Genomic DNA, 23,708 nt, shown 5'->3' on the forward strand with positions numbered 1-23,708 from the left:
AGAGGGCACTTGGGTTCGGGACTGGTTGAGACGTCCCACCCCTGCGACAACGCCCACTGCTCCTGGGCCACCATGCGAGCTGATAAATCCCGGATCACAGGCACCAGGTCTTGCAGCTGGTTTGCGAGGGCGCTGATCGCCACCATGGAAAAAAAAAACCAGTATTTAAGGGCCAGTTATTATGTTACGGCACTCTGCCCCCCGAGCGCCAGGTGGGGTGCCCTGAACTTCCCGCACCCCACTGTCCCTGCCTACTTGCCTCGGCCCTGGCTAACCCCAGGCGGACAACTGGGCGGCGGTCCCTGCTCTGGCTAGGGACCTGGCGACTACCTAGATGGAACTTACCTAAAGGGGGACAGAGTGCCGACAGAAGAGGCAGGTGGAACAGACCAAGAGAACTACAAAGCAGAGTAAGGCTGGAGATGGAGCTCACAGGCAAACTGGAAGGAAACTGAATAGCAACTAGTGCTGACTGAGACAGACTAGACTAGAGGCTAACAGAACCAACAAGGCAAAGACTGGCAATGGATAATTAGAAGGAGCTGACCGGCAACTAGGGACTGGCTGAGGATAACTGCAGACAGACTGGCTAGATGCAAGTAGAACCAATAACTGGCAGTGAGCTCAATTCACTGCCAGTCTTTTAACCACAAGGCTCCGCCCAGGGGTGGAGAGTGGGAGGAGGCAACTCCACCCATTGCTGTATAAGAAGAGCGGAGGAGTGCGGGCGGCACCCTACGGGCGGACACGCATACGCCGCCGCCCACCGGCCGCCCCAAGCCGCTGGGAGAACCCCGACACAGAGCACCAGGCCGCCGGAGCCGACGCCGTAGCGACGCGCGCCGACCGCGGGACCCCGTGCCGCCCTGCATGGTAACACCAAGTCTTTTTCACATGTGTTGCTGCTTAGCCCAATTCTACCCATTCTGTATGTGCTTTTTTCATTTTTTTTACCCAGAAGTAGCACTTTGCATTTCTCCTTGTTAAGTACCATTCTGTTAGTCACAGTCCACTGTTCAAGCTTGTCTAGATCTTTTTGAATTCCCTCTCTCTTCTCTAGTGTTAGCTATCCCTCTTAGATTTGTGTCACAAGCAAATTTGATCAGTTTCCCCTTAATTTCCTCTTCTAGATCATTTATAAAAATGTTGAACAACCTTGTTGTACCCCAATTGAGACATTCTTCCAATTGGATGTGCAGCCATATATGACCGCTCTTTGAGTACAATCATTCAGCCAGTTGTGAATCCACCTAACAGTTGCCTTGTCAGTTCCATATTTGGTCATTTTTTCAATAAGGATCATATAAGATGCTTTGTGAAATGCTTTACTAAAGTTAAGATATGCTTGGTCACATTTCGCTGATCAACCCAGTCAGTGATTCTGTCATAGAATTTAGATTAGAAATTAAATTAGAAATTAGATTAGCCTGGCATGATTTATTTGTTACAAACCTATGTTGGCTCTGGTTAATTACTCCATTCTGATCTCAGTAGTTGCATACATGCTGTTTAATAATTTGTTTAAAGATCTTTGCTGGAATAGAAGTCAGGCTCACAGTAGTTTCCTGGGTCCACCTTCTTGCCTTTTTTGAAGATAAGGAGAATATTTTCCCTTCTCCAATCTTCTGGGACTTTTCCTGTTCTCCAGGAATTTTCTGATTACATTAAGTGGTTCAGTAATTACATCTGCTGCTTCCTTCAGTATTCTAGAATATAATTCATCTAGCCCTGAAGACTTGAATTAATTTAAGTTAGCTATCTCTCTATTTATAGATAGCCCTCATTATTTTATTCATTTAATCGCACAGGGAAGATTCGTTGATGTTACATCTACTTTCTGAGAGGAAACATTAAAAATAAGAATTTAAGAGTTTGGCCTTCTCAACATAATTTTTAACCAATCCACCATTTTCATCCTGTAAACCTCCTTTAGCATCTTTGACTTTTCTTTTGCTTTTTTCATTCCAATATTTTTTTATTGAAATGTAAAGTATACTGCAGCTTGTTGCCAACAACCAGATTGAATGTGATAAACAATTTCAATACTTTTCTTTTGCTTTTGACATACACCCAAAATCCTTTTTTTATTGCTTTTGGCCTCTTGCAAGACTCAATTCATTTTTAGCTTTAACTAGTCTCACACTTGCGTTACAGCTTCTGCAGACTGCATTATATTCTTCTTTAGATATTACCACCCTCTTTCTAATAAATAATTCCCATTCTACCTTCTTTTAGGGACTGTTAACGATTGTGCTTTGAAAATTATAATGCAACAGTCTAAAGTCTGTTTGATCAGTAAATATTGATCAAATATTAGGCCTTGTAAAAACTACTTGCCAAAACCTTCATGTGCAACAAGAAAACAAACTAACATTACAAACAAATCACAGATAATGGGATCAAATGTACTCAAAAAGTACAGGAAAAGGCCATACCGTCTGATACAAAGGTACAAGAGCAGGCACAAACACCAACTGCTAGAAGCATACACAAAAGGCAAAATGTGGAGGCTGCAGAGGTGTAAAAAAATGATGACCAACCATTCACACTCATGCAGGGGGTGGCTGTTAATAGTAGTATTAGGGTACGGGTTGTGGTAACCACAATGCGACCACAACTCTACCCACCTGTACACATCAATTGCAGTACTATCTTGTCAGCATTATAGACAAGATTATGTGGCCATTGGGTGCTCTGCCTGGACAGGGTTGTGGCCACATTGCGGTTACTGCAACATTGGCCCTTACCCTTGCACATAGATAAGGCTTTTAAAGGGTGACAGACACAGCGACATATTGTGCATTATGCATACTCACGGCATATTAATTAGACCAATACAATTAGACCAGGTGGGCTGCCCGCCACCTTCTAATTCTGCCATGTAAAATGCTAACACCTTAGACTTCTTCACAGAAAGGCAAATTCAAATTTAAGAGTTTAGATTTTGTTGGCCCTAAAGGGAACCTGATGTTAGCTTTGAACCCAATAAAGTGCCACCATTGTCTAAGGGTGACTACCCACTAGATTTTGCGAATTTAATGCGTTTTTTTTTCCAGGTGTCTATGGGGCTTTCTAATGTTAAAAATGCAGCGCGGCAAAATCGCAGTTTACCATGAAATCGCGATTCTGCGCGATGCGATTTTAACATAACAAGTCCGATAGACCACTGGAGAAAAAAAAATGCTGCTAATTTTGCAGTGAAAAAGAAGTGTAGTGGGTAGTCACCCTTATAATGAACAGGTTTCTAAGCATTCTGCTATAAATAGTATGCAATCTTCACACATGCCAGAAATGCTGTGGAATCTTTGCAAAAATTCCACAGCATTTACATGCTACATATAAAAAATCTCCACACGGTATGGAATTTTCTGCATCAAATCTGCAGCATTTTTTAAAAACACTACAGATTCTATATCTGCAGCATGTCTATTTATGATGTAGATTTATGTTGCAGAATTCAACCCTTGAAATACAAGAATTTAAAGCTGCCTGCACACGGGTGGATTGGCATTGCGGAATCTGGAGCATAAAGTTGTATTTGTATCGCATGGTGCATGTCGTAAAAAAATGACAGCACATTTTTTTTTTCTATTTCCGCACTTCACCACAAAAATGTAATTAAAGGGAAACAAATTATACTTGTAGCAAAATGGTATAAATAAGTTGTACACTCAACACAATTAGCCACCTACATTGCGGCTTAGCCATGTAGATTCGGGTGTGGGTGTGTTTGGTATTGCAGTTCAGTCCCATTTACTTGAGTATGGGCGAGCTGTGGCAGACGCCTGCTAGTTAAAGTACTAAAAAAAGCCTTTAATGGAAAAACTGCGATATATAGCAGAACAGTTGCATTACACAATGCTGTGTGGAGTAATGTATATGTAACTTTAAGATGGGCCCCCAGAGTCAATTCTACGGATGGGCCCTAGACAATCAGTCTGACACTGATTGATCCCCCTGATGGTTTGTTAATGTCTATGGATCCTGTATAAGGATAATGGGGGGGGGGGGGGATTATCATCCTAGTGAAGCAGAAGGTTACTGTTGTGGCAGTTCTGGGATTGCCGCCTTGCTGATAGTCTGGTGCTGATTTTTCTAGATCTTCTAGCTTAGTAAGTATGGTATTTGGTGTGACGTGTTTAGTTGCACCTGTGGATAATTACTAGGGCTATTTAGCCTGGCTTGAGACTGAGCTGAACTGCGGTTAATTTTTCAGCCTCTCTCTGACAGGGATAGCAGTCGGAAACTTTCTACTGGATCACTCAGTTACTTGCTACAGCTCAAGCTAAGTACTGCATTTTTTTACATAGTGATTTTGGTTTTCTGGTTTGTTTCCTATCCCCACATAGGGTCAACTAGGGGCCGAGACAGGCGGTCAGGACCGTCCTTATCGGGGCGATCACCCTGCATTCAGGCAGGGCCCTTCCCAGTATTTTGTTGTATAGGGACAGTGCTTCCCATATTTTGGTTCCATTTTTATTTTGTCTTTATTTATTTGCATCGAAGTTATGCAGAAGAATCTTTAAAGGACAGTTATAAATTTTAAGCAGGTGGCAGACAATAGACGTTCTGAGGAAACTAATTTCTAGGTGGGAAACGTGGTATGATTGTCAACTAAAAACATAAAAATCAAACAACAGTCTTTTAAGTTAGGTCCACGTTTTATTGGCCCTTTGAAAATCATTGAAAAAATTAACCCTGTGTCTTTATAGATTCCTTCTAGATTTCTTTCTGAGATTTCTAATTCGATGAGAATAACTAATGTATGTCATAAGTCTCTGTTAAAGATGTTTGTTGAGTCAAGAAATGGTTCATCTCCCCCAGCCCCGGTTGTGGTTGATGGTGATTTTGTGAGATAAGTTGCATAGTGGTCTCTCATCTGGCTATAGTATTTAGTGCATTGGTGTGGCTATGGTCATGAGAAGAGGTCATGGGTACTGGCAACAGATGTCCATGCGGATCAGTTTGTGAAAAATTTTCACAGACTTAATTCAAATTGACGACCTGGTTTTAAGGGTCCTGGGGCCCCTTCTGAAAGGGGAGATACTGTGGCGGCGGTCTTGGGATTGCCACCTTGCTGATGGTCTGGTGCTCGTTTTGGAGATATTTCTACATCTTCTGGCTCAGTGGGTTTGGTATTTGGTGTTATGTGTTTAGTTGCACCTGTGGATAATTACTAGGGCTATTTAGCCTGGCTTGAGACTGAGCTGAACTGCTGTTATATTTTTTTAGTCTCTCCCTGACTGGGATAGCAGTCAGAAGCTTTCTACTGGATCGTTTAGTTACTTGCTGCAGCTCAAGCTAAGTACTGCATTTGTGGACATAGTGATTTTGGTTTTCTGGTTTTGTTTCCTTTGCCTATGTAGGGTCAACTAGGGGCCAAGTCACGCATTCATGGACGTCCATATTTTGGTTCCATTGTTTTGTGCTTGTTTATTTGCATTTTTGGTAGATCTGCAAGTGACAGATCCAGAACATCCAGGTTGACGTGACAGTTACACACATTTTTCCAGACACTTTTGCAAAGTTGAGTCAAAGGAGTAATATCTGGGTTTTTTTTGGTGCAAATCAATAGTAAATTTGTCTACATTAATTTGCATAAAAAGGAGCTACTTACACTAGAATTTTAGTATAAAACCAGTAATAAATATACACTTTTATTTTATAAATGTTGACTAGTGTTGAAGTTACAGAAAGTTACTCTACATTATAATTTGTTGGTGATAACCATAGTGTAATTTGAAAGTATGGTGAAACTTGTTACAGGTTACCATCCAATTTTATTGACCCATGAATTCTAGCCACAAATCTATCAAGGGTCCACTGACCCCAATTTATTACTTCTGCCTTTAAACATCTCATTCTAAAGGCAATATTGGTAGTCATATTTGTAAAGACAAATTATTCATATTTATGTGCAGTGTAGATAGTATAACACTTTTATATAGTTAGGCAGTTGAAGATATATGGGTGAAAATTAGGTAAAGAGTCAGACTGGCCCATCAGAGAACCAGCTGCTCTTTTTTGGGCTTGGCCCTGGCACAGTAATGGGCCCCAAAAGCCCATTCGCACAACTATAATAGGAGCTGACTTTAGGGCCACTCACTTGTCAGTTGGACATATTTGTTATGGGATGATTCACAAATAACCTTATTGATGGTGTGTCCTGTGTGTGTAAGGATATCAACTCCATTTTATGCAATTAAAAGTGAGCATCCACAGGTTCCATATAGATTGGGGACTGCCTTAGTTAAATCTTCTCCTATGGTGGGCCCAAGAGACCCCAGCCCATTACTGGTTATGCATTTTATGTAATATGACTTGTATGTAGATGATGATATTTATATTGGCCCATCTCCACCAACACAAAGTTCACAGAAGATAAGAGGTCATGCATTGATGCTGAAATCTTGCTTATTAGCCAAATGTCTCCTACTCAGGTTTATTGACCTCACATGTCTACAGGAGCTGAGATGGATTGGGAAAGAGCTGATCTAGGATTGCATAGGAGGTGATATAGACTCCTCCTTCATTTCTCATTACTATAAAAGAGGAAACATTTTGGAGATTTAGTGGAGGTGACGTGTGATCCAACATGTGGCTTCTCTTGGTATCCGTCTGCCTAGCAATCTTCAGCTCACCGCTAACATCTGCATCAGAACCGTAAGATCCAAGTAACTTTTCTCAGAGAAGCCTAATACTGTATATAGTATATGCATATTTTGCTGAAAATAATTAGCTTGAGGACACAAAATATCAATTTATAGATAGAGATGAGCGAACGTGCTCGGCCCCGCCCCTTTTTCGCCCGAATACCGCGATTTTCGAGTACTTCCGTACTCGGGCGAAAAAATTCGGGGGGGCGCCGTGGCGGCGCGGGGGGTTGCAGCGGGGAGTGGGGGGGAGAGGGAGAGAGAGAGGGCTCCCCCCTGTTCCCCGCTGCTACCCCCCGCACCGCCGCGCCTCTCCCCGCCCCCGGCGCCCCCCGAATCTTTACGCGCGAGTACTGAAGTACTCGAAAATGGCGGTACTCGGGTGCGTAAGTACTCATTACGAGTACGTTCGCTCATCTCTATTTATAGATAATATATTGGAAGTTACTTTTAGAATGTACTGATTCTCCTGATTGAGAGAGCCAGCTAGTATGTAGGGCAAAGCTCACTGGGAAAAAGTATGCAAAATAGCTTTTCTCTAGATGGAAGGAAACTGTCTTTCTTGTATCACCTATAAGTGGTTTCGCTGTACATCAGTCAGTATTATAGATGAGCGAGTATACTCGCTAAAGGCAATAAAGGTTCAGGTGTCGGCAGCGGGCACGGAGCTGCGGGGGAGAGCGGGGCGGAACGGAGGGGAGATCTCTCTCTCCCTCTCTCCCCCCAGCTCCCTCCTGCTGACAGCCGCTACTCACCGCTCTCTCCCGCGCCAGAACCCGAACCTTCTGTCTCGAGCGGGGGAGATACTCGCTAAAGGCAATGCTCGCTCGAGCAATTGCCTTTTGCGAGTGTACTCGCTCATCTCTAGTCAGTATCAAACTTTGTATTTAGCTATTAAAAACAACTAAGGTATCAGAAAAAGATAGTATCACTGTTATAACAGTGCTGTTACAGATGGGCTTTTGACTGATAGCCTCTTCAAAGCTCCTTAGCAGGCTGGATACTGACTTAGGCCTTTTACCCACTTACTTTTTTTTTTTTAATTCTTTATTTATGAATTTTCCATTTTTTCAAAACAACAAGTTAAATCACTGTTAGGTAATGCAAAGAAAATGACAACCTGCAACCTAGCCAGTGGTACAGAATTCCCCAACTGGATTAAGGCAAAGTGCTAAACATTAAAGCATGTACAATAAACCCCTGGAGGTGGGCCTATTCAGGTACTACCTATGGTATTGCAAATGTGAACTGCAATTATGCTTGGTCCCAGAATTTGCAACCCCTGTAAAGAGGTAAGAGGACCCTCATTAAAGGTCAGTCCCCGACCCATGCCTCCCCACCCTTCTACCTAAACCCAACACTCCCCATGTACCCTCTATATTCTTCTATTCTCGTGATAGTGACGGAGAACCTCCTAATTTAAAACAGCTGACTGTGGTGTAACATTAGAACGGCATAAGATGGAAAAACAAACCATAGGAAAGGAGGAAGAAGGGGGGGGGGAATCAAAATCTAAAAAGGAACGGAATAGAAGGGAGAAAGAGTACATCATAAAGCATAGTCTTGCATTTGTCCCCATATTATTTGGCAGGACCTTGGAGCACTGCAGCATCCCTATCTGAACTGTGCTGAGGGCATAATTCTGCTCTCTAGCGCTCTTATGAGTTGTATATGTTACGGAATTCCAAAAAATCCTGGAATTCGATCCAATAAAACCAGGTTTTCTGAAACTTATCTTGTGTACCTTTTACTGAAGCTGTCAAATCCTCCATCTCCATTATCTCTTTAACCATTCTAAACCACATCTTAATTGAGGGAGACACATTCTGCCGCCATAGCCTAGGAATACATGCTCTTGCTGCGTTTACCAGATGGCGTATCACAGACATTTTGTATGTGGACACAGGTATGTCATTGAGATGCAGCAGGAACAGCGCGGGTGATTTGGGTAGAATGAAGCTTGTGAATCTGGAGGTAATCTGCCATACTTCAGACCAGAAACTGGCCAACATTGGGCATTCCCAAAATATGTGTAGCATTGTACCTTGTTCTCCTCCACACCTCCAACACTCAGGGGAAACAGAAGGGAACATCACATGTAAGCAAGAAGGCACCCTGTACCAGCGCATAAGGATCTTGAAACCTGATTCCTGTACTTTGCTAGATATAGAAGATTTATATGTGAATGTATAAATCCTATGTCTCTGCTCTTCTGTGAGTGTAATCGACAGTTCTCTTTTCCAGTTCTGTATGAAAGAGGGGGCTATCGAGTCAGGCTTGGCATTCAATAGATTATAGATATGTGAAAGGGTATGTCTAGATGGGTCTTTCCCCAGACATAACTGTTCAAATTGGGTCTTTGGGCGGGTGAAACCTCGGGGTTGGGGAAGGGATGTAAGGAAGTGTTGGAGTTGAAGAATTTGCCACGTTGAAAGGGGAGCTGGAACCGTGACATTGGCTAGGGATTCGACTGAGAGCCAATTTTTCCTCTTGTATAAAATCAATAGCCCTGAATTTTTTGTTGTCCAGCCACCTGCGGAATCCACCGTTCTCTAATCCCGGTGGAAAGGAGGGGTTTCCCAAAATTGGGAATAGTGGAGAGGGGGCGGGTGAGAAATCCTTTCTCTGAAAGACCCCAAGAGTGGTCTTCATAGTGGGGCCGATTGTGGGGTGATCTTTGATCTCAAGGGGCAAGTCATCTTGTAGCCAGGGTAGCGCTATTAAGGGCACGGATGAGGCTCTCCCCTCCACAGACATCCATTGCTTGGTATCCCCGTGTCTGTGCCAATCCACCACCCTCTGTAATTTGGAGGCTTGGTGATATGCCCTTATGTCTGGAAGACCCAGACCCCCCTTCATTTTGAGCCTTACCAATGTGGCCTGAGCTATTCGAGTGGGTTTATCTGCCCAGATAAATTTGTTCATTAGGGAATTCAGGTGTCTAAAAAATGTTGATGGTATATGGACTGGAAGGGCCTGAAAAAGATAAAGCAGTCTTGGTAGAATGTTCATTTTAAAAATTGAACATCTACCAAACCACGAAAATAAGCCGTTTGTCCAGGCGTTCAGGTCAGTTTTAATCTTACCTAATAACCCTGGATAATTAGCTAAGTAAAGATCCTTCGTGTCTGCGGTTAGGTGTATACCCAGGTATTTTATGTGTTCTTTGACCTAACGAAATGAGAAGGTCTTTTCAGGTGTGCTACTAAGGATTGAGGTAGGGAAATATTTAGTGCAGCCGATTTTTGGTAATTTATTTTCAAGTTGGACAATCGGGCATATCTTCTTATTTCGGTTATAAATCATCTGCATACACCGCCACCTTGTGCACGGCCCCTCTCGTCTGTATCCCCGATATGTTAGGGTTGGCACAGACATGCCCTAGAAAGGGTTCCAGGCAAAGGACAAAAAGAAGGGGCGAAAGCGGGCAGCCTTGTCTCGTACCATTTGAAATATCAAATGACGAGGAGATATGACCATTGGTCCTCACCGAGGCTGATGGAGATGTGTAGAGGCTTAAAACCCATAGCATCATATGTGACCCCAGGCTAATGTGTCGCAGGTTTTCCTGCATAAACTCCCAGTCCACTCTGTCAAATGCTTTATTAGCATCTGTGGAGAGTAGACATAGTGGGAGGGACATTTTTTTAGCTATGTGGATGAGGTTAATAGCTCTAATGGTATTGTCTCTTGCTTCTCTCAGAGGAATAAAGTCTACCTGATCTCTGTGTATTATCTGTTGAAGTAAGGGGGATAATCTGCTAGCTAATATCTTAGTAAATAATTTGAGATCTACATTCAATAGAGATATTGAACGGTAATTTTAACAAAGGGTTGGGTCCTTTCCTTCTTTTGGTATGACTGTGATGTGTGCTTTCAGTGGGTCCTTTGGGAGGGGATTACCGGATCCCACGGAGTTGTATGCCTGTAGGAAATGTGGGGAGATGATATCCGAAAAGGTCTTGTAATATGTGAGGGGGAACCCATCTGGCCCTGGAGCTTTCCCAGTTTGTGAATCTTTTATTGCGAGAGCCAATTCCTCCTGTGTGACCGACACTTCTATTGACCTGACTGCCTCTAGGGAGAGACGGCCCACACCCGATTCTTGGATATAGGCCTGTATGGTGGCTCTCCTTAAGGCTCGCCCTTCCTCTGACAGGTTAGGTGACAAGTTATACATGGATTGGTAATAGTCCCTGAATATTTCTGATATCTCCTGGGGTAGGTGATGAAAAAGACTCGATGGGGTAGCAATGCATGGAATATATGATCGAGTCCTTTCCTTCCTCAAGGCTTTAGCAAGTGTGCGACTAGGTTTGTTACCATATTCATAATAATGTCTTCTACATTTTGTAAGTACCGCCTTAGCCTGTGACAGGAGAAAAGCATGAACCCATGTCCTCAGTTGAGCTAGCTCAGCCCCTACTGCACCATCTAGGGTGACCTTGTGTTTTGTCTCCAGTGTCTGTATTTTCCCCAAGAGGTCTTTTAGTAGCGCATTCCTTTCTTTTTTATTACGAGAACCTATTTTAATGAGGCAGCCCCATATAACACACTTATGAGCCTCCCACACAGATAGTGGGTTAGAATCAGGTAGCGCATTATTGATGAAATAATCCTGTAATGCTTTTTGAATCTCTGCCTTTGTGAGGGGGTTCTGGATAAGAGACTCATTAAGTCTCCAATTCCATCTCCTGTTAGACCTTGAGGGGAATGATAGAGACAAGGTGACCATGGCATGATCTGAGAAAGATATATTGTCGATACTTGCCGCTGAGAGAAGGGGTAAGCTTGAATGTTGGAGCAGAAAATAATCTATCCTGGAATAAGAGTTGTGGGGAGATGAGAAAAAAGTGTAATCTTTGGTGGACATATGCAAGATTCGCCATACATCAACCAATTGGTGTTCATGTAGTGTGTTCCGAAATCTTCGATGCATGGAAGCTGGCAAACTACTAGTCCCCTTTGATGAGTCTATTACTGGGTCCAGAGGGATGTTCCAGTCCCCACCTAGCACCAGGGTGCCCTCTCTGAACTCATCCAGCTCCTCCACGGTCCCCTCAAGGAAGGCAACCTGGCTGGAGTTGGGTAAGTAAAGGGAAGCCAATGTGACCAGTGTGCCCACAAGTTTACCTTTGATTAACAAGTATCTCCCCACTCCATCCACCCGCGTCTCAAGGTATTCCCAGGCGATTGAGTTCGCGATCAGGATGGAAACCCCTTTCGTTTTGGAGTCCGGGCATGCACTATGGTAGCCATCTGGGAAACGGGCGCCAGTGAGTCTAGGTATAGAGTCCAGCCAGAAATGAGTCTCTTGTATGAAGGCGACTTGTGCCCTTTTCTGCCATAACAGATGAAGGAGAGAGGATCTCTTTTAAGGAAAGTTCAATCCTTGAGCATTGAGGGAGACAAATACAATGTTATTTTTATGCGATCATATCTCTTCCTTAAATAATATAGGAGAGGGAGAAAGAAAGAGAATAAATAAATAAATGAAATAAGTAAAAAAAAGTCAAAGAAGTAATTGGATAACCCTGCCAGGGAAGAACGGATTGGCGATAAGAGAGAGGGAAAAAAAGAAAAAGGATATAGGACAGTTGTGGAAAATAGGGGTCCGCCTTTAAAGTCTCTACACTAATCTTAAACCCTTACTAAATTTCTATAAAAAAGAAAAATCTAACGTCTTAGATCCTGTCTCTTCGGAGCCCTCCAGGGGGAGAGACAGGGCCTAAGACTCCCTAAATGGGGTGCCGTGGAACAGCAGGGCACCTGGAGCACTTATCACTACTCCTAATGGTTGACTATATAGTGTCGGATCTAGCCTAAGATCTAGGTGTTGTTTCAACCCGTACTCCAGACTACCACCCCTGAAATGTTGAGGACCCTTAAGCTTCCCTGTTTGGTGCCTCATATCACAATTGATAGAGATGCCTGACATGGTAACTGTGGGAACCCAATCAATAGGTATGGAGAACAGCATGCAGAGTTCACTTGCTCCCCTTCAGCCCCTAAGCCGGATGTGTGAGTCTTGTGTGCTATATGAAATAGTGAGGCGTTTACAGTTCAAGCTGCTCATTTTCCGTTCTTTTCTGTCCTCATTTTCAAATAAGCTTTTATGAGTCAACCTTGCATTGATGCCAGGGTGAAAGCAGGACTGATTCTTTCAGGGGTTCCCCTTGAATGATGTCTGGCAGAGCGAAGGTATTCGACCTCCACGTGATTATTGGCAAGTGGGAAGACTTGCGATACAGTCCAATCAGGTATTGGGACGGCTTCCACTCCCAAGAAATGAAAGGCTTCTTCTAGATCAGCATGCGAGCGGACTGCGTATGTGCGTCCACTTTTTTTAGGATAATATGGAACGGGTGCCCCCATCTGTTTGTCGCATCTGCTGCTCTGGCTGCCTCCAGGAGGGGGCGCACAACTTTGCGCATATGGAGGGTTAATTTGGAGACATCTGGTAAGATTGAGATTTGGGAGCCTCTAAATGGTACTTCCCCCATTTCCCATGCTCTGCGCAAAATCTCCTCCTTTTGTCTGTAGAAATGTACTCTACATATGACATCCCTCGGGTAATTAAGATTCCTGTTTCTTGGGCCTATTAGCCGATGTACCCTGTCAAGCTCAATGTCTCTATCCTCTGGTCTATTCTGCACTTTGTTGAAGATTGCGACAACGCAGTTGTAGAGCGCTTCTGGGGGGACATCCTCCGGTATACCCCTTAACTTCAGGTTGTTGCGCAGACCCCTGTTTTCTACGTCGTCTAGGTGCAGAGTTAGGTGGCTCAGCTGAGCGTGCTGGGAGTCCACTGTCTGAGATAGTTGCTGTAGTTCAGAGGTAGACTTGGAGGCATTTTGTTCTAACTTCAGAATCCGTTCTGATAGCGATTGGACTTTCTGGGACACAGCTTGGATGGCTAATGTGTGTTTTTCTTCTATCCGCCTGAGCTGTGCTTCCAGGTCATCTTTTGTGGGCAGCGCGCTCACCATCCTCCATAACTCCTGCAATGTATAAGAAATATCTGTCAAGCGGGGAAGGGGTGTATCTGCCCCTTCTCTTGGAGCACCTTGACTGCATGGGTCTGCCCATGCGAAGGGATTGTGAGAAGCCAGTGTCTCCGAGGTGGAAGCCCCCAAAATAGAGTCGGCAAAGCTGAGGCTACCTCCATTTGATCTGTGCCTGATGCATGGTCTTCAGCACAAGGTGGCTCCCTGCTTCTCCTCTGTGCTTCATGTGTCAGGTTGGGGGAGGGAGTGCTCACACACTGACTTTTTGCCTCCAGTCCTTCCAGAAGGGGGGAAGGAGCAGAGCCCTGTATCCCTCTCTACCCTTGCACTATCTCTCTGCAGCCACTGCCTTCTGTTCTCAGGGACCTGTCCTCTTTACCTGAGGGGTAAGACTCTCTTCCCTTCAGTTGTTCTTCTCCCTTCCAGCTGTCAGTGAAGGGGTTTATGGACTGTCCTGATGGCAGCTGCCTGTAGGCAGAGCTGTCTCTTGGGTGTAGAGTTTCACTTACCCCCTCCTGATGGTCCCAAGCTGGCTGTGCCTCCATGTGCTGTGCAGCGTTCAGCTTCTGCCTCTCTGCAGTCCTGCTCCCTCCTCTCTCTAAGGTCCTTATTAGTGTTCTCTGCCGGGAGACATTGACAGCTGATTCTGTCTCTCCTGGCTTGCAAGCGGCCACGTGTTCTGCTGGCTCCATTACAGGCAGCTCCCGGCGTGCAGAGGCTGTAGCCGCACTCTGCATATAGCGACTCAGCGGTGTTTCAGGTGCTGTCACTGCCGACCCTCTCTTCTTGTTGCCTTTGACCATGCTTTTAAGCTTTGATAACGGTCCTGGGGTATGGTATGGACCAGGCTGTAAGGTAATGTGGGTCCGGAGCTCTTCCTTCTAGCACCTGCTACCCGCCATACCGAAGCCACGCCCCTTCCACTTGCTTTTTTTTAACGCTGCGATATTGCCGCGTTTTTTTAACGTGATTGTCAATGGAATTTTCTAATGTTAAAAACGCATCACAAGTTTGTGCTTTGCGATTTTTGTGCGATGCATTTTTAACATTAGAAAGTCTCATTCACAATTGCGTTTAAAAAACGCAGCGATATTGCAGTGCTAAAAAACGCAAGTGGTTAGGAGCTCTTAGGCCTCCTGGCCACGGCCGTGTCGGACTCCGCCAGCGGAATATCGCAGCAGAGTCCGACACAGCGCCGCATACTCACCTTTTCGGATGCGCCGCGAGAGTCCTGTCGGGCGAGTCAGCAGTGGGCGGTAACACGTAGCCACGCGATACTTCCGCTGTGCTCACAGCAGAAGTATCGCGTGATGGATGGCTTCCATTGACTACAATGGAAGCCGGCCACGCATTTTTCTGTGGCAAATAGAACATGCCGTGATTTCTTTCATGCTGCAGAACTCCGCGGTAGAATTCCGCAGTGTGAACATTGCAAGGCAAAAAGCTATTAGGTTCAATAGAACCTAATAGATGCAGAATCATACCGCTGATTTCTGCCACGTGGAACGCGGCAGAAATCTGTCCGTGGGCATTAGGCCTTGCAGAATCACCACATATAGGCGGTCTTAGAGGCAGTTTTCTTCCTTCTTGGAAGCTATTTTGCATGTTTAACCCCTTCCCGCTGCAGGGCGTAAGTTTACGTCCTGGCAGCCTGGTACTTCCCGCAACAGGGCGTAAACTTACGTCCTGGAGATAGCGCGGGATCACATATGATCCCGCGCTATCCCGCAGCGGGAGCCGGCTGTCGGTCACAGCCGGCGTCCCGCTGCAACAGAGGGGGGGCCCCGGAGATGCGCCCCCCGCTGTTAACCCCTTCCCTGCCGCGATCTAAGTAGATCGCGGCAGGGAAAGAGTTCACAGAGGGAGCGCAGCTCCCTCTGTGTCTCCGGCCGGAACTCGCGATGTCATCGCGAGAGCCCGGCCTGTCACCATGGCAACAGGACGCCAGACACTGGCGTCCTGTATTGCCTATGCTTATAATCGCTGTACAAGCGATAAGGCATGGCAGAGCAGTAGCTCTGCCATGCCTTATACCAGCGATCATCAGGGCAGTAGTTAAAGTCCCTCAGAGGGACACAAACAGTGTAAAAAAACAAAGATTAAAAAAAGAATTTAAAAAAATGTAAAAAAAGAGTAAAAAAACCCCATTTTTTTAAGCTTTTTCTCAGATTAGCATAAAAAAAGGTGAAAAAAGATTAAAATCACACATATTTGGTATTGTCGCGTCCGTAACGATGCGTACAATAAGTTGCACATGCTTTTGACTGTGCACGGAAAAAAACGCTAAAAAAAACGCTAAAAAACTGAGGCAAAATGCTCATTTTTAGCATTTTGCCTCACTAAAAACGCCATAAAAGTGATCAAAAAAGCCGTATGTACCCCAAAATAGTACCAATAAAATCTGCAGCTCGTCTCGCAAAAAATAAGCCCTCATAGAGTGCCGTACATCAAAAAATAAAAAAGTTACAGGACTTTGAATGCAGCAATTTAGAAAAAAAAAAAAGATTACCCAGAAAAAGGGTTTTTATTGCAGAAAAGTGGGAAAACCTAAAAAAAATGTAAGAATTTTGGTATCGTTGTAACCGTACCGGTCCACAGAAAAAATGTAATGTCTCATTTATGCTGCATGAGTACCGCTGTAAAAAAAAAATAAAAAAATCTATGGCAGAATTGATGCGTTTTCTCTCCCTGCTATCATTAAAAAAAAAAAAGTTTTACAATATAGTCTATGTACCCAAAAGTGGCACCGATAAAAACTACAGTTCGCCACGCAAAAAACAAGCCCTCACACGGCCGCGTCGATGGAAAAATAAAAAAGTTATGACTTTTGATAAACGGAGAAGAAAATCCGCCAAAAATTGTTGCGTCCTTAAGCCCAAAATAGGCCATGTCATGAAGGGGTTAAAGAACAGTAAACGTAGAAATGAATGATAAGAGTAAGGGCTTATTCACAGGGGGGAGAATCTCGCGTGAGTTTTGTGCAATGCGAGATGCAAAAAATTATCATGAATATGAAACTCATTCTTTTGAATGGATTTATTCATATGAACGATTTTTCGCTCACATTGATACTAAGAAGAACAATCGCAGTAGGCTCCATTTTACATCAAAGCTTCAGAAAGCCTCACCTATTATTTTCAATGGGACCTTAAAACCCATCACATGGCACTTGCATGCCGTGTGATGTGCATGCGGGTGCGGTGCGATGTTTCCCACTGAAGTCAATGGGAAACACTTTATGATCCTATCATGTGTGTAAGGATTACAATGTCAAAATCGCTTTGCATCGCCATAAAAAACGCACATTGGCAAGCATAATATTGGGCACTCGTCTGTGTGAATCTGTCATAAAAGGGATATAATGTTGACTCCACTGTTTGTGACTCAGCAGCGCTTAATACATGTTCCTGTTAAGGGTTGTTTCACAAACAATAAATTGTGGAATATTTCACCATTTGAAAAAATCAATGCCAAAGTCCACATTGCTCACATTCGGATTTCGATTGAGATTTAAAAATGGCTTAAAGGGGTTCTGACATGAAGAAAAAAAAATTGTACTCACCTTGCCTGGCCTGGCCCGATCGCCAGGCATGTCCCCTCCAGCCGGCATCATCTTCTGTGCCTTTAAAGCAGAGCAGGAGCGGTCAAAAAGACCGCTTCCTGGCTCTGCTCCGTCCGTCAGGCACTTCCGAGGTCAACGGACGGACCGCTCACAGCAAGCACGTCACAAGCAGTGCTTGCTGTGGGCGGCCCGTCCGTCCGGCTGAACTCCGGAGTGCTGCGCATGCGCAGTGGAGACGCAGCCCGTCCTGACTCCTGTCAGAGGGCACCTCTCTACTGCGCATGCGCGCGATCCCGGAGCGGCGCGGCTGCTGGAGGAAGAAGACTGCCTGCCGGGAGCTGACCCCCCGATGTCAACAACAACAGAAGACAAGGTAAGTGTTATATTTTTATGCTTTAGCAGCCATTAAACCATGGGTTCCCTGGGTCCATTAGGCACACCAGGGGACAATGGCTGCTAAAGCATAAAAAAATTATTCATGTCAGAACCCCTTTAATTCTGCTGCAGCTCCACATCAAAATCCACATTTAGACATTAGGATTTCAATGATGGAATATTCTGCAGTTTACTGCTAAATATTCCAGCATGTGTAAGAGCGCCCTTAGGCCTTTCACATGGGCGACAAAATCTAACTACAAAATTATCACTACAAAACCCATGGTTTCCAATGGAATCTATCACATGAGTGATGTTTTGTAGCCTGAAAAAACCATTGGAAAGCATGGGCTTCACATACATGCATTTTGTAGTGATGTTGCATTGCTACAAAATCTCACGATTTAGTAGCCTGTGTGAAAAAGGCCTTAGTGTTCCATTAAGTTACTAACTCTATAGCTGCCGTAAACTATTTCCTTTTTATGTCTTGCAGCCATTATGTGGTGGTAATTCCTGGTAACTTAGAGCATGGGACGGAGGAGAAAGCCTGCGTGACCTTCCTGGATCTAAAAGGAGAAGTTGACTTGAAAATAGAGCTGAAGCATGATGACCAAGTCCTCCCTGTAGCTGAAGAGAAGATAAACACTCATGATCATACTAAGTGCTATCCCTTCCAGGTCTGTATACATTTCCAAAGTATAACTTGTGCCAAAACGTGGGTGGAGTTAGGATGCATGACCGCACGTGTCCCCATTAAGGGTTCATTCACACAGGTGTATTGCATATTTTAGCCGCGTATAATACCAGTCGCAGCGGAGCTTTCATTTACCTCACAGTATAACACCAATCACAGCGCAGCTTTCATTTACCTAACAGTATAATACTAATCACAGCGCAGCTTTCATTTACCTCACAGTATAATACCAATCACAGTGCAGCTTTCATTTACCTCACAGTATAACACCAATCTCAGCGCAGCTTACATTTACCCCACAGTATAATACCAATCACAGCACAGCTTTCATTTACCTAACAGTATAATACTAATCACAGCGCAGCTTTCATTTACCTCAGTAGTATAAAACCAATCACAGCGCAGCTTTCATTTACCTCACAGTATAACACCAATCACAGCACAGCTTTCATTTACCTCACAGTATAACACCAATCTCAGCGCAGCTTACATTTACCCCACAGTATAATACCAATCACAGCACAGCTTTCATTTACCTAACAGTATAATACTAATCACAGCGCAGCTTTCATTTACCTCAGTAGTATAAAACCAATCACAGCGCAGCTTTCATTTACCTAACAGTATAACACCAATCACAGCGCAGCTTACATTTACCTAACAGTATAACACCAATCACAGCGCAGCTTACATTTACCTCAGCAGTATAACACCAATCACAGCACAGCTTTCATTTACCTCACAGTATAATACCAATCACAGCACAGCTTTCATTTACCTCACAGTATAACACCAATCACAGCGCAGCTTACATTTACCTCACAGTATAACACCAATCACAGCGCAGCTTGTCATTTACCTCACAGTATAACACCAATCACAGCGCAGCTTGTCATTTACCTCACAGTATAACACCAATCACAGCACAGCTTTCATTTACCCCACCAGTATAATACCAATCACAGCACAGCTTTCATTTACCTCACAGTATAACACCAATCACAGCACAGCTTACATTTACCCCTTCAGTATAATACCAATCACAGCACAGCTTTCATTTACCTCACAGTATAACACCAATCACAGCACAGCTTACATTTACCCCACCAGTATAATAACAATCACAGTACAGCTTTCATTTACCTCACAGTATAATACCAATCACAGCACAGCTTACATTTACCCCACCAGTATAATACCAATCACAGCGCAGCTTTCATTTACCTCACAGCATACAACCAATCACAGCACAACTTTCATTTACCCCACCAGTATAATACCAATCACAGCGCAGCTTTCATTTACCCCACCAGTATAACACCAATCACAGCGCAGCTTACATTTACCCCACAGTATAATACCAATCACAGCGCAGCTTACATTTACCTCACAGTATAATACCAATCACAGCACAGCTTTCATTTACCCCACCAGTATAATACCAATCACAGCGCAGCTTTCATTTACCTCACAGTATAACACCAATCACAGCATAGCTTTCATTTACCTCACAGTATAACACCAATCACAGCACAGCTTTCATTTACCTCACAGTATAACACCAATCACACTGCAGCTTTCATTTACCTCAGCAGTATAATACCAATCACACTGCAGCTTTCATTTACATCACAGTATAACACCAATCACAGCACAGCTTTCATTTACCTCACAGTATAACACCAATCACAGCACAGCTTTCATTTACCTCACAGTATAATACCAATCACAGCATAGCTTTCATTTACCTCACAGTATAACACCAATCACAGCACAGCTTTCATTTACCTCAGTAGTATAACACCAATCACACTGCAGCTTTCATTTACCTCAGCAGTATAATACCAATCACACTGCAGCTTTCATTTACATCACAGTATAACACCAATCACAGCACAGCTTTCATTTACCTCACAGTATAACACCAATCACAGCACAGCTTTCATTTACCTCACAGTATAATACCAATCACAGCACAGCTTTCATTTACCTCAGCAGTATAACACCAATCACACTGCAGCTTTCATTTACATCACAGTATAACACCAATCACAGCGCAGCTTTCATGTACCTCACATTATAACACCAATCGCAGCACAGCTTTCATTTACCTCACAGTATAACACCAATCACAGTTCAGCTTTTATTTACCTCAGCAGTATAACACCAATCACAGCGCAGCTTCCATTTACCTCAGTAGTATAAAACCAATCACAGCGCAGCTTTCATTTACCTCACAGTATAAAACCAATCACAGCGCAGCTTTCATTTACCTCACAGTATAATACCAATCACAGCGCAGCTTTCATTTACCTCACAGTATAACACCAATCACAGCACAGCTTTCATTTACCTCAGCAGTATAACCACCAATCACAGCACAGCTTTCATTTACCTCAGTACTATAACCACCAATCACAGCACAGCTATCATTTACCTCAGCAGTATGATAAATGTGGTACTAAACATCTAAGCAGCCGTGGAACTACAGGTGCTTATCCTGTTGCCATCACTGGTTCTCGCAGAGAAGTGTAGGGTAAGGAGGAACATGGACTGAGATTAGTGGAGGTGCTAAAACTGTTCTGTGGGACCTGCCCAGGGGGCACATAGGTCAGTCTGCCCCTGGTGCTGGGCTACTTTTCCATGGCCCACCCTGTAGATGATATAGTGATGATGAGTGAATGTGAGGGCAGAAATGATCACTGCACCACATCAGGCTAAGGGCTTGTTCACATCAGCGTTTGGGGGTTCTGCTTTTTTAGCTTTGTCGACCAAATGGACCCATCTGATGATGGAACACAATGCCACTGAACGGCCCCCATTCATTATAATGGGATCCATTTGGTTTCCAGGCAGCAGTCTGGCATCTTGTGGAGTTCATAGGACGAATTAGTGCAGCTTACTGCGGTATTTCATCCTGGTTTTTAGCAGAAATCCAAACGGAATCTCCGACTCTGATGTGGATGAGGCTGCATTTGCGCGGGTGATTCTCATGGGTGATTCTCATGCGCTAGTTCTATGCGTTGTGAAATGGATAAAACTCACATGTGAATAGAACCCATTTTTTTCAATAGTTTGATTTACATGAGCAATTTGTTTGCTTACACCGATAGCATTTATTTTTTAAATCGCTGCGTGTCCTACTTTTCGTAGATCCCACTGCAGGAATCATCCGTTATTTCCTATGTGAGCAAAAAGAAATGCATCGCACCTGCGTGTAAATGTGATTGCATGTACAGCAACAAGAATTGCGCTTTAACACTGAATCACATTGCTAAATCTTAAAAATCACAGGTTTATGATATTGCACTCACCCCTGTAAATACAGCCCAGGGCTGCTTTCAGGTATTTTAACTCCATATTTGGTCCATAATATGAAGCTAATGTGAATACATTTAATACATTTATTTAAATGGCTGTATTTTTCATGGTTGTTCTTTAAAAACGCAGCATGACCTTTTTTGCATTTTGCCTCTGTTTTCTGTTCTGTTCTATTGGGCAAAAAATGATCTGTGTTTGCTCAGTGGAACAAAAATACAGGTAGGCAAAAACAGATCACATACTGCTGACGTACAGTTGTAATATATGAAAAACGTCTGTAATATTGATCCATATTTAAGATATGATTATATATATATATATATATATATATATATATATATATATATATATGTATATGTCTAGCCTTAACTTTCCATGAATTTAGTTCTCACAGCATGTTAGCAATATATCACTGACAGACTGCAATGCACATAACAGCCACTAGGATACACATCTCCCAGCAGAGTATTGTAACATCATGTATTTTTATCAAAGCTCACACCAAATATCTCGGGGTATTGTACATTGAGTCAACAGATAAGGAAGGACACATCTGTACACATCAGATGCTGCAGACCTTTTTTTGAAAAGGATGATGTTTCCCATTACTTAGACAGAAGGCTCCATCTTACCTCAGCTTCTGCAGAACCTCTTTTTGTAAAAGAGGGACGTTTTAGTCCATGAATGACTTACATAACACTCCCTCATTCTTTTTAAAATGAAAATCTGCAGCGTCTGAGGTGTGTATTCTAACAAATAATGTACCCCATGCTATAAAGTATAAACATAATAGAAGTGACTTTGGGGTTCTTTGCCCGGTATAGTTGCAATCAGCGTGCAGCTTCATGTTTTCGTAGAGTCATGCAACTCCATGGAGACATCTACGATTAGTTTAATTTAAAGGTGTTATTTTCATTGCCGATTTTTACGGTATGTTCACAGAATATGCCACAAAAGTCAGATAGGTCTGGGTCCCACCTTCAGGTCCTGCACTTCTCTATTTGTGGCCCCACAGCCTTCAGCCAGTCTGTATTTTGAGGTTGGGGATGGTCAGGAGGATGGAAGTAGCCAAGCAGGCTTCACAATGCGGTTTCTGTCCTATAAACGTCAAAGGGAGTTAAAGGGGTTGTCTCGCGAAAGCAAGTGGGGTTATACACTTCTGTATGGCCATATTAATGTACTTTGTAATGTACATCGTGCATTAAATATGAGCCATACAGAAGTTATACACTTACCTGCTCCGTTGCTAGCGTCCCCGTTGCCATGGTTCCGTCTAACTTCGGTGTCTTCTTGCTTTTTTAGACGCGCTTGCGCAGATGCATCTTCTCCCTTCGGCTGGTCTTGGAAGCATCGGCGTTTTGGCTCCGCCCCCTTTTCGCGTCATCGCGTAGCTCCGCCCCCGTCATGTGCCGATTCCAGCCAATCAGGAGGCTGGAACCGGCACACGTCATGGGGCGGAGCTACGCGATGATGCGTACAAGGGGGCGGAGCCAAAACGCCGATGCTTCCAAGACCAGCCGAAGGGAGAAGATGCATCTGCGCAAGCGCGTCTAAAAAAGCAAGAAGACCCCGAAATTAGACGGAACCATGGCAACGGGGACGCTAGCAACGGAGCAGGTAAGTGTATAACTTCTGTATGGCTCATATTTAATGCACGATGTACATTACAAAGTGCATTAATATGGCCATACAGAAGTGTATAACCCCACTTGCTGCTGCGAGACAACCCCTTTAAACAGTGTAGCCCAGCTGCACTCAACTTTTTATGTCTTCCTGGCCACCTCGTACAGATCGGTGATGGCATCATGGCCATATTAAGCGTAGATGGAAACACCCCTTTAAATAAGGGTATGTTCCCATGTAGCAGTATTGACTGCAGCATTTTACAGTGCGAGCAAACCAGAAAGATGGAAAAATACTAGACATGAGCGAGCACCAAAATGCTCGGGTGCTCGTTATTCGGGACGAACTTTTCGCGATGCTCGAGGGTTCGTTTCGAGTAACGAACCCCATTGAAGTCAATGGGCGACCCGAGCATTTTTGTATTTCGCCGATACTCGCTAAGGTTTCCTTGTGTGAAAATCTGGGCAATTCAA

General features: G+C 43.9%; 1 protein-coding gene across 1 annotated transcript in view; it reads left to right on the forward strand.

The window, feature by feature from the left end:
• The first annotated feature begins 6,562 nt into the window (after positions 1–6,562).
• LOC136626158 (alpha-2-macroglobulin-like) overlaps positions 6,563–23,708 on the forward strand; it is a 118,943-nt gene continuing 101,797 nt past the window's right edge. The window contains exons 1-2 of the mRNA XM_066600965.1: positions 6,563–6,663; positions 18,091–18,274. Of these exons, the coding sequence (XP_066457062.1) occupies positions 6,596–6,663; positions 18,091–18,274 (252 nt within the window). The 5' untranslated portion in view covers positions 6,563–6,595. The remainder of the gene's footprint in view (positions 6,664–18,090; positions 18,275–23,708) is intronic.

This window comes from Eleutherodactylus coqui, chromosome 4 (assembly GCF_035609145.1).
Source record: "Eleutherodactylus coqui strain aEleCoq1 chromosome 4, aEleCoq1.hap1, whole genome shotgun sequence".
Lineage (NCBI taxonomy): Eukaryota > Metazoa > Chordata > Amphibia > Anura > Eleutherodactylidae > Eleutherodactylus > Eleutherodactylus coqui.